This window comes from Manis pentadactyla, chromosome 13 (genome assembly GCF_030020395.1).
Source record: "Manis pentadactyla isolate mManPen7 chromosome 13, mManPen7.hap1, whole genome shotgun sequence".
NCBI lineage: Eukaryota > Metazoa > Chordata > Mammalia > Pholidota > Manidae > Manis > Manis pentadactyla.
The window spans coordinates 53,278,449-53,290,556 of NC_080031.1; the positions used below are offsets into that span (position 1 = coordinate 53,278,449).

A 12,108-nucleotide genomic window follows, 5' to 3' on the forward strand; every position below is an offset into this window, starting at 1 on the left:
TTCCTTAAAAATTTTATTTTCTTATCACATATCCCCTTTCTATTATACACATTTGATATTAAAAAACAAATACAGTTTTCAAAGTGAAGACATAATCCACAAAAATATTGACTTTTAGACTTTCAGTTAAAGTGATTTTAAGAACTTCTCTCGAACTTTATGATTATGAGGATCATTAAAATACATCAATTGCAATTCAAAAATTAAAAGTTATGGCCAACAGCTTCAATCATATATAACATTGAATGTCCTTTACTTCCTTAAATAGTCATATGATCAAATGTTTGTTTTAAGTAAAATAAGAATTAAATATAATATGAACATATTGGTTTCTAGTTTGGGATACCTTGAGACACTATCAACAAAGTTATATCCTTCCTTTTCTAAATATGACTTTGAAGTACAGTTAATGTGCAATATTGTATTGCTCTCAGATGAACAACATAGTGATTTGACCACTCTATGTATTACTGATACTCACCCCTGTAAGTGTAGTTACCATCTGCCACCAAAGACATAACAATATTATCTATATTCACCATGCTATGCTGTCATCCCGGTGACAAATTCAATGTATGATTTGAAGTTTGTACCTCTTTATCCCTTTCACCTTAATTCTCCTGCCCTCCCCACTCTACATGGTAATCAGCAATCTGTTCCATGTGTTTTTGAGTCTTTTTCTGCTTTGTTTGTTTGTTCTTTGTTTTTTTTTTATTTTATAGACACATTTTATTTATTAAAGTGTAATAATTGTGGAAAATAACTATTAAATTTCATACTTAACTGGTTATGATTCTGAATCTATAAGAACACTTCCATATGTATTGTTATCAATACTTATACTTTGTCTAACTAAGAAAGAGCCACATCATTCATTCTTTCACACAAAACTTATTTAGATAATTTTTATTTTATTATGTGTTTGCTAGTTTTTAATTATTATTAAAATTACCCACCATGCAAAATACATGGTTTCTACCCTTAAGGAATGTAAAATTGAGATAGAGATAGTGCATAACATTGTGCACATTGAGATAATACAAAGCAAAGCAAGGAAATGCCCAAGGAGGTGTGACAAACACACAGGAAGCTGTCACTGAATTGTGAAACCCAAACACTGGTGAAGGGTTCATGATGGTTTTTACTGAGGAGATGAATTTTTACACATCTCCTTAGGGTCCCAGAAAGCTATGTCCTGAAATGGATTGGAAGATGAAAATTTCAAGAAACAAACTGCTGTAGGAGATATTTTAAACAGTAGTTCTAAAAACTGAAGTCTCTAATTAGAATAAAGCTAACGATTCATATCAAATATAGACCAGTTTTCTGAATCTTATCACTGGGCTCCTTGGCTTTTTAATCTAACCCATTTGTTGGCTTCCTTCCCTCCAGAGAGTCCCTTGTGGAGAGAGGGGATGGACGGCTACAATCTCACCACCGTGACTCACTTTATCCTCTTGGGGCTCTCTGACCTCCCCGAGGTGCGCTATCCTCTCTTTGTTGTCTTTGCCGCCATCTACTAGGTCACCTTGGTGGGAAACAGGGCCATTCTCTTGGCCATTGGGATGGAGAGAAAGCTGTGCCATGTATTAATTTCTGGCCAGTCTGTCCCTCTTAGACATATTCTGCTCATCAGCTACTGTCCCCAAGATGAGGGACAACATCATGACTGGGAATCACAGCATTTCCTTCCTGGGCTCTGCTTTGCAGGTTTATTTCCTGGAGGCCCTGGTCAGGACTGAATTCTTCCTTCTCAGTGTCATGGCTTGTGACCGGTATGTGGCCATGTGCTTCCCGCTTCAATACAATCTCATCATGACCAAGGCTCGCTGTGCCCTGCTCACAGCTGGGACCTGGGCAGCAGGGATTCTCAATTCCCTCCTTCATACTGTTTCCACCTTCTGCCTGTCTTTCTGCAAATCCAATCGGATTAACCAGTACTACTGTGACATCCCCCTACTGGTGGCCCTCTCTTGCTCATCCAAGTTCCTGATAGACATGGTCGTGTTTGTGGGAAGAGAGATTTTGGGGATTGATGCCTTCCTGACATTTATCTCTTACATCTACATCATATCTGCCATCCTGAAGATCCAGTCTGTGGAAGGGAAGCACAAAGCCTTCTCCACATGTGCTTCCCACCTCCTGGTGGTCTGCTTGTTCTATGGCACTGCCACATTCACCTACATGCAACCCTCTTCTGGTGGACACTCTACCGCTGGACACAGCCTCACCTCATGCTCTATGGGGTTATTACCCCAATGTTAAACCCCATGATCTACAGCTTGAGGAACAGAGAGGTGAAAGGTACAGTCAGCAGGGTCTTCTGTCATGGAGCATGTTTACAGGAAATGCAATAGTAAAAGAGAATGTCTTAATGCTTACTTTTAAATAGGGCAAATTCATAGAAAGTAATTTTCAATTGATACAGAACATACATACAATACACAGAAATTTATAGATACACACATACATATAACTTTATACCTATATCTGTATGCATCTTTATCTCATTCCAATTGAAACATAAAGTGTATCATTCAAAAGTAGGTATTTTCAGGTATATACAGAGAACTGTTAATGATCACACTAGTAAGAGGTGTAACTGAGCGTTTCTTTTCATTTAACTGGGGTGTGTGTTCACATCCACATCCATATCCATATCCGTACCTATACCTGTATCATCTGTATATTTTATTTCTATTTTTAAACATATATCTGAACATTTATCCACAGGTCTTTCCCTTCTTTCCACTGTGATACCAGCTGCCTAGGCTGATACGTCTCTCTAACGTTATGATCTCTCTCACCCTGTCTTTCAGCTTCTGCTCCCACTCACTCTGTATTCCTCCGCTGCTCCCCCTTTTCTGGTGACCCTATCCATTTTCAGTAAAACCTGTGTCTCCAAGGAGAGCACTGTCTTTTCCTGTCTGATTTAGATATCTAATTCAGTTTAAAATATTACTGCCCTCTTAGCTTCAACATGTTCAAGACTGAAAGCACCTTCTAACATACACACAAACACACACACCTTCTAATCAGCTGCCATGTATTCTTGTTACCAGTTTTCCCCAGGTACATAGAATAAAATCCCTGAAACTAGACTCTGCCTTGAAATCCAGCAATTCCATTCAGGGTCACTAGACAGCTGTTGTTGTTGAGGGGATGGTGAAGCTTTCTCACTCCATTCCCTTTTCCTATCACCTCAGAAAAAGTAACGTTTTCTCTATGTTTATGTAATACACTGCTTAATCTGCAATCATGTATCATTCTCTCCATAGTTTTCCTAATAATCTGGGAATCGCAACAACTTCTGAATTTAGTCCACAGCCACGTGGTCACCTTGAATATCTACCCCCTCTGCACTTCTGATTCTCCTCGGTCTATGGCATCCCCTATCCTCTCTTCTCCTCTACCTGCACTTTGCCCTCCATTGTCATTATGTGATGTGATCACAGCACTAGTGAATGGTCCTACATTATTTAGAATCATTCTGTTACTTCCTTTTCTGTATATTATTGATATTTTTATTCAATTTAAAGCTTTACAGAATGATGGCCTCATCATATGAACTTGTGCTACATCAGACAGTGTATGTGAACTTTTGCATGCAGTCTTATGGGAACAATTAAATTCTCCCAAACGCAGCATTGCCCAGACACACATCCTCTATGACAATTCAGAGTTGCCCATAGCAGTGGCAGGTCACTGTTACTTGATTTTAGACACAGTGGAAAAATCCATAAAGACTTGAAGTAAGAAGCAAAGTAATAATACAACTGTACTATTAGAAACTTGAGGTTTATTTTGCTGTTTTCCTCATTTTATTCTAACAGAGTTTGCATGTGGTATTAAAAAATCAGTTCTTCATTGTATAAAAACCCATAGATTTTGTGAAAATGTAATACTATATAAAATTGAATAAAATTTTAAAAACACAACTAGTTGTCTGTTTTAGATAACAAACATTCATATGTTTGCTTAATATTTTACCTTTTATTTGAATGTAATATTATTTGTGGTGATGGTGTCACATCTGTTACACAAATCACCCTGAAATATAATTATCTCTTAAAAAACAGTAGCTCTCTCACATTTTTTGCACAATTCAGGTCTTGGCCAACAATAGAAAGATTTTTTATAATGGTTAAAAGAAGAAAAATAAAGGACTACAATCTTCTGTGTCTTTTTTTATAAACATGAAATCATGGCAAATCAAGTATCTTCTTATTAAGTGTAAAAGAAACCATTGAACTCTTATGAAAATAATGGGTTACTCTGTTTTCTGTGAGATTATGGGTGCACTATACAAAACTTAAAATATTTTTAATTTAAGTATAGTTGATGTATAGTATTATATTGATTTAAAGTATATTACTTAGTTGATTTGATCATTTTCTACATTATAAAATGTTCATTCCAACTGGTGTAGAGTCTGTCTACACAGAAAGATGTTATAGGACTATTGACTAGCTTCCCTATGCTGTACTTTAATCCCTGTAACTAATTTATACGATGATTGAGATTTTGTGCCTCTTTATCATTTTCACCCATTTCACGCACCCACCCCAACCCCTCCCGCATGGGGACCATCAGTGTGTTTTCAGTGTCTATGCCTATTGTTATGTGGTTTATTTTGTTTGGACTTTGGTTTCTTGGGGGTTTTTCATTACCAATTCAATTTAATTTAACTTTGTTTTGTTTTTAGATTCCACATATAAGTGAAAACATATGGTATTTGTCTCTCTCCACCTAACTTGTTTCATTCAGCATGATGACCTCTAGTTCCATCTATGTTGTTGCAAATGACCAAATTTCTCTCTTTTTATGGCCGAATGTCATTACATACATTTGTCTAAGGATGGACATACTTGTTTCTCCCACATCTCGGCTATTGTAGGTGATGTTGCTGGCAACACAGGAGCGCATTCATCTCCAAAATCAGTGATTTTGTTTTCTTTGGGTAAATTCCTAGAAATGGAATTGATGGTCATAGGTGATTTTTATTTGTAGTATTTTGAGGAACTTCCATACTGATTTCCATGTCTTCACCAATTTTCCATGGTGACTGCACCAAAAAGAGGGTTCCCTTTTCTCCACATCCTTGCCAACACTTGTTTTTCGCAATGTGGCCATTCTGACTGGTGTGTGGGGTGACATCTATTGTGGTTTTGACTTGCATTTTCCTGATGTTTAGTGATATGAAGCATCTTTTTATGTGCCTGTTGGTTATTTGTATGGTATGATGTTGGCTGTGGGTTTGCCATCTATGGTCTTGATAATGCTGAAATACATGTCCTTTTTATTATTCGTTGAAAGTTTTTATCATGAATGAGTATTGAATTTTGTCGAATACTTTTTCAACATCTGCTGAGATCATTTTTATCCTTCTTTTTTATCATGTGGTGTTTCCTATTGATTGATTTGCAGATATTATACCATCCTTGCTTCCCTGTGATAAATCCTAGCTCATCGTGGTGAATGATCTTTTCAATGTATTTTTTGAATGTGGTTTGAAAGTTAAAATACAAAAGTAGCAGTCAACTGCTTTTTCAGATTATTTGAAGGAAACCTGAAGTTAAAGGTGATAAAGTAGACATATACATATCTATATCTATATATTCAGTGGAGGAGGGGGAAACAGAAATGTAGGCTGTTAGAAGGTATTCAAAATTAAGCAACTAACAAAATAACATAGGCTGCTATTTATGTAACATGTCATATATAAAACACATGGTAACTACAAAACACACACCTATAATAGATATACAAACACAGAAAAAGGAATACAATATAGCAAAAAGGAAAGTCATCAAACAATAGTGTTTTAAGTAGGAAAAAAGAACTAAGAGATGAGTCTTTGAAAAGATAAATAAAATTTTAACTAGGCTATCAAAACATAAAAATACAATAGTAGATGTAAAGAGAAACATTACAACTAATCCTACAGAATTACAAAGGATCATAAGAGACTAACATGAACAATTATATGCCTAAAAATGGTCTAAACAAGAACAAATAGATACATTTCCTAGAAACACTTTCTACCAAGAGTAAATCATGAAAATATAGAAAATGTTAACAGACCAATATTAAGATTGAATCATTAATAATAAAATCTTAAAAATAGGAAACTCCTAGGATTAATGTATTTATTAGTGTATTCTAGTAATCATTAATGAATTAATACCAATCCTCCTCAAGAGCTTGCAAAAATTTTAAGAGGAGAAAACATCACCAAATCCATTTCACAAGGACATAATTACTCTGATACAGAGCAAGATAAGGAAATTACAAGGCAGAAAACTGTCGTCAATATCCCTGATGAACATAGATGCAAAAATCTAAAAAAGATTCTGACTTTTGTGACTTCTATTCAACAAAACATTGTAGTCCAAGCAATTAGGCAAGACAAAAATTTACAAATATCCAAATAATAGAAAAAGTATTAATGTTGTCTCTGCAGATGATGTATTTTTTATAGAAAAATACTTAAGACAAAGAAAAAACTCAGAAATTGATTTTTGCATTTCAACGACATGGATTGACGTAGAGGGTATTTTGCTAAGTGAAATAAGTCTCAGAGAGAAAGAAGAAAAAATATAATTTACACACCAAAAGGATTTCACTTACCTGTGTAATCTAAAAACAACACAAACACGTTAGAAATAGACTCATAGGCACAGGAAAGAGACTGGTGGTTGACATAGTGGAGGAAGGTAGGGGATTGGATGAAATAGTTCAAAGGGGAAAATTAATGAGATTATTTATCCTAATCTGGGTGATCATTACATGAGTATAAAAACATCAAAATTCTTCCATCTGTGCAGTAAGAAGTGTGCATTTTAGTGTATGTGCCTTGATAAAAACTGACATAAACAAGAGAAAGAAAATCACTAAGATTCCACCAGAAAGTATTAAAAAAACTAAACTCACAGGATACAAATCTACACACAAATATCTAATGCATTTTGATACATTAATAATTTATGTATAAAAGATATGAGATGTATCTTACAATTGCATCAAAAGTATACTAAGTCTAAATTTAGCCAAGGAGGTGTAAGGTCAATAAACTGAAAATTATTAGACATTAATGAAAGAAATTTTAAAAAGATACAAACACATGTAAATATCCCATCATGTATAAGAAGAATTCATATTTTTAAATGTACACACTACCCAAAGTTATCTATAGATTCAATGCAATTCCCATCAAACTTCCAATGTCAGTTTCCACATACATAGAAATCAAAACTCTTATCATATGAAATAAAAAAGAACCTTAAGTTACAAACACTACTGAAAAAAGTACAGAGTAGGTATCACTCTTCTTTACCTCAAACTATATTATGAAGCTATATTATGCAAAAGAGTGTGGTACCAGCCAACAAAACCTTATAATAGACACATAGACCCATGGAATAGAATTAAAAGCCAGAAGTAAACATACATATATGGGCAGCTAATATCTGATAAGGCAGCCAAGAAACACAATGGAGAAAGGATAGTGTCATAAATTGGGGGTGGTAGATGTTTTAACCAACCTTATGGTGTCAAATATTTTGCAACAAATATATCAAACTATCATTTTGTACACCAAAACTTATACAACATTATATGTCAACTCTATCTCAGTAATGGTGGGGAAAATGATACAATTATAAATTATGTGTGTCCATTTCTCCATAATGGTTACTATATCTAAATGAGAGGTTAGTTTCAGAAATTTTAGTCCCTGTAGCTGGAGAATACTGATACTAAAAATACACAGCAACTGATAAGGAGTGTTTGTGGTTTGTGTATGTGTGTGTGTGTCTGTGTTAGAAAATGGTGCTTTCAATTTTGATCATGTTGAGAGTAAGATGAGAGTACTTTATTGAACTAAATTAGATAACTAAATAAGAGATAAAATAAGTCCTCTCTTTGGACAGACAGGTAGATCTAAGAATGTACAGGGTCACAGATAGAGGGAGAAAAGCAGATAAATACATAGTAAGTAAAAGCAAAAAAAAAAAAAAGACAGGATGAGCAAAAGGATAATTTTATGGAGAGAGCACAGGCATTCAATCACATGAGGAAAAGAAGAAAAACAAAGATCTATGAAAAGACATTTAGATATAGATGTAAATGTAGATATAAAAATAGTATAGGTTTAGCTATGAATATGGATATGTCTATGAACATAAATTTTAATTACCTTAAAGATAGGCTCAGTTTATTCTTATATTACTGTAACTAGTATTCTCTGCTACTCATGAAAAGGTTTATTTTGGGGTTATATACTTCAAGTTCCCGTTGTATTGAGATACAACATATGCATATATAGATATGTAGGCTTTCAGATAAACTAAAATCATGTGTATGTTTGCATGTTTATAAATTTCAGTGTGCATAAGTGTATTCTATGGGTCAAATAAAATGACTGTCTATGAATTCTCCTTATAAATGTGTTCTAAAATGAGTACGGACTTTTCTGTTTTACTCTTACACTCACTGTAAACATGCTCAGTGACATAAGACCCTGCTGAGTGCCCCTTTCACCTCTGTGTTCCTCAAGCTGTAGGTCGTGGGGTTTAGCATTGGTGTGATAACCCAGTAGAGCATGGCGATGAGTCTGTCCCTGTCTGGGGAGTGGTGGCTTGAAGACGAATGTAGGTGAAGATGGCTGTGCCATAGAACAAACAGACCACCAGGAGGCGGGAGGCACATGTGGAGAAGGCTTTGTGCTTCCCTTCCACCAACTGGATCTTTAAGATGGTGGATATGATGTAAATGTAAGAGATGAAAGTGGTTAGGAAGGCACGAATTCCCGAGACACCTCCTGCCACTAAAACAAGCATTTCTGCCATGTAGGTGGATGAGCAGGAGAGGGCCACCAGGGGGGGTCATCACAGTAGTACTGGTTAACCTGATTGGATTTGCAGAAAGACAGGCAGAAGGTGGACACTGTGTGGAGGAGGGAATGGAGAAACCCTGCTGCCAGCTGGGCACAGCGAGCCTTTGTCATGATGAGGGTGTAATGGAGGGGGAAGCAGATGGCCACATACCGGTCATAAGCCATGACAGCGAGAAGGAAGACCTCAGTCCCCGCCAGGGACACCAGGAAATAAAGCTGCAAAGCACAGCCCAGGAAGGAAATGCTGTGATTCCCAGTCATGATGTTGTCCAGCATCTTGGGGATAGTAGCTGATGGGCAGAATATGTCTAAGAGGGACAGACTGGCCAGAAAGCAATACATGGTGTGTGCAGCTTCTTCTCCATCCAGATGGCCAAGAGAATGGCCCCGTTTCCCACCAAGGTGACCTGGTAGGTGATGGCAAAGACCACAAAGAAAGGATAGTGCACCTCGGGGAGGTCAGAGAGCCCCGTGAGGATAAAGTGAGTAACAGGGGTGAGATTGTAGCCATCCATCCCCTCTCTCCACGGGAGTCTCTCTGGAGGGAAGGAAGGCAAAAAATGGGTTAGAGAAAAAAGCCAAGGGGACTATTGATTAGAAATTTATCAAGTCATTGTGTGTGGTTGGTGATGAATATGTTACTTATATTTTAATTAGATATTCCATTTATTAGACCTGTTGTTTAAAACATCTCCTGACTTCATGCTCTTGCTTGGGATACTCATCCTCAGTTCCTTACCATGGGGAAGCCCTCTGAGACTTTAAAGAGATGTTCAAAAATTCACGTCCTCATTAAAACCATTGTGGACCTCTCACTAGCATTTGAAGTTTCACAACTCAGTGATATAGCTGTTTTGGATTCTTGAAACTGATGGGAATTTACCTTATTTTGCTTTTATTATTTCAATGTTTACAATTTTATGCACTATCTCAATTCTAAGTATCTCAAAGGCAGTAGCTATATGTTTTACAATGTATGTAATTTTGGGGGGATATTGTTCATGTACAACATTATATTGGTTTCAGATGTACAACAAACATAGTGACTCAGTACTTACCCACATTCCCAGCAAGTCTTGCCATGGTCCATGTATACCTTGCTACCAACCACCGTATTACTGTGTTATTTTTTATAACCCATTCTTTCACTTCCATTCCTATGCCCAATTCATTTTATAATTTGAATTCAGTACCTCTTTATCGGTCACCATTTCAACCATCTTCACACCCCCATTTTACTTTATGTACAAAAAAACAAACAATAAAAAACAAATACATGGTAAATTATTTTACTAAATTTTACCAATGAACATACAATAAAAGAATAATTTACTTTTTTGTATAGGTGCAGAAGAGTAAATGGTGCATCTCCTGGTTAGACAAATTGTATCTGTTAAGAATAAATATGGAAATGTTTTTTATAATAGAATCACAATAATTTAAGAATGAATTTTAACAGGTGCTCTCCAGAATTAGTATAGTTTGATAAATTTATGTAGCATACAAAGTATAAACTAAACAAGCTAGAAAACAGAAACAGACTCATAAACACAGAGAATAGACTGCTGGTAACCACGGACAGGGGCAAATGAAATAGGTGCATTAGATAAAGAATTACAAATTTCAATGTATTAAATAATTCAGTCACAGGGATGGAAGTACAGCATAGGTAATAGAACTAATAATATTGTAATATTTTTTTGGTGACATATAATCACTACACATCATGATGAGCATTTGGTAATGTATACGATTATTGGATCACTTTGTTGTTCATCTGAAACCAACATAACATTGTTTATCATCTATTGCAATAAAAAATTTTAAAGAATAAAGGACAAATAAAATGTTTGATAGTGGCTAAGTATGAAGAAAATTAGAAACAAATACATTCACATGATACTCAGATCCCATTCTCCTTAAAATAAATATTTCAACATGTGTCTAATTGTTCAAAGAAATATGAGATCACAAAAATTAGGTGTGATGGAAGCTCTTGGCCATTGTAACTTCTTTAATTTTTAAATTACATTTGTATTTATTTTAAGTCCTCATAATCATGTTCAAAAGTATTTATTAAAGGAACCCAGCTGAAGGTCTAAAATCAGTACTTCTATGGAAAGTTCTGTCACATTGAAAACTACTTTTTTTAATATTAAATGTGTATGACAGAGAGGGAGATGATTAGCTAATAAAATATAACCATCATTTCAGTGCTTCTGCCTCCACATTTATTTTGTCTACTGGAAATTACTGATGATATATTGGCTCAGATAAAATGTACAAATAGTACAAATTTATATATAATGATTTATTTTTATAAATGGAATAAAATTTTCTACCACATTTCTTTAATGCAATATTTCTTTATTTCCTTCTTATCCATCTTCTGATTTCTTACTTTGTTTCTTTTTGTCCTTCCTTCCACCCATTTGTCTGTCTTTTGAAAACTACAGAAAACATTCAGTTGACAAATTTTTCTATTTTGTTATTTCTCTTATGTTTCATTAAACTAATAAACTTGAATATCTTCCTGAGGGCTACTACCCTTAACTTCAATTGAAATAAAGTGAATTGAAATATAGTTAACGTACATATTATACTGGTCTCAGTGTACAACATAGTGATTTGAGAATTATACACTTTGCTAAATGCTCACCATGATAAATGTAGATATCTGTAGATAATATCATACAAATATTCCACAATATTATTGACTATATTTCCAGTGCTGTGCTTTCATCCCTGTGGCTACTTTATTATATAATGGGAAGCCTGCACATCTTTGACCCCTTCTCTCACTTAGGCCATCCTCCCGTCCCTCTTCTCCATGTGATGTATATTTAAGCAAGAATCACTGATGTTACTTGGATGATTTTATCTTTTATATTCTCAAACCAGCCCGGGTCTGTATCATGCTTTGGAGAAAAATACAATGTATTTTTGTGATATTAAAGTCATGATATTTAGGAAAGAAAATTACAATACTGACCAGAAAGTGTTTGGATATCATTCAATCAGCATATGTTTAGTGAGCAAATGAAAATGACTGAACAAAAACACCCACCTTCTCAAATGTCAGTCAAGGTGCTGTAAAGCTGCACAATTTCAGTTCTCTACATCTTTATACATTCATTTATTTTGGTTTCATTAATCTACAATTACATGAAGGACATTATGTTTACTAGGCTCCCCCCTTCACCAAGTCCCCC

The 12,108-nt window shown here is 35.1% G+C and overlaps 1 protein-coding gene and 1 pseudogene across 1 annotated transcript; one reads left to right on the top strand and one right to left on the bottom strand.

Annotated features, from left to right (window-relative positions):
* The first annotated feature begins 1,650 nt into the window (after positions 1-1,650).
* Positions 1,651-2,265, top strand: LOC130680193 (olfactory receptor 5V1-like). Its single transcript, XM_057490467.1, has one exon. The coding sequence runs from the start codon at positions 1,651-1,653 to the stop codon at positions 2,263-2,265; it is 615 nt and encodes a 204-aa protein (XP_057346450.1).
* A 6,240-nt stretch (positions 2,266-8,505) lies between these two features.
* On the bottom strand, positions 8,506-9,411 carry LOC130680194 (olfactory receptor 5V1-like; annotated as a pseudogene).
* Between the last annotated feature and the right edge of the window lie 2,697 nt (positions 9,412-12,108).

Bases quoted from the DNA above. Each gene is read 5' to 3' on its own strand.
- LOC130680193 (XM_057490467.1), top strand. From the start codon at position 1,651: ATGAGGGACAACATCATGACTGGGAATCACAGCATTTCCTTCCTGGGC.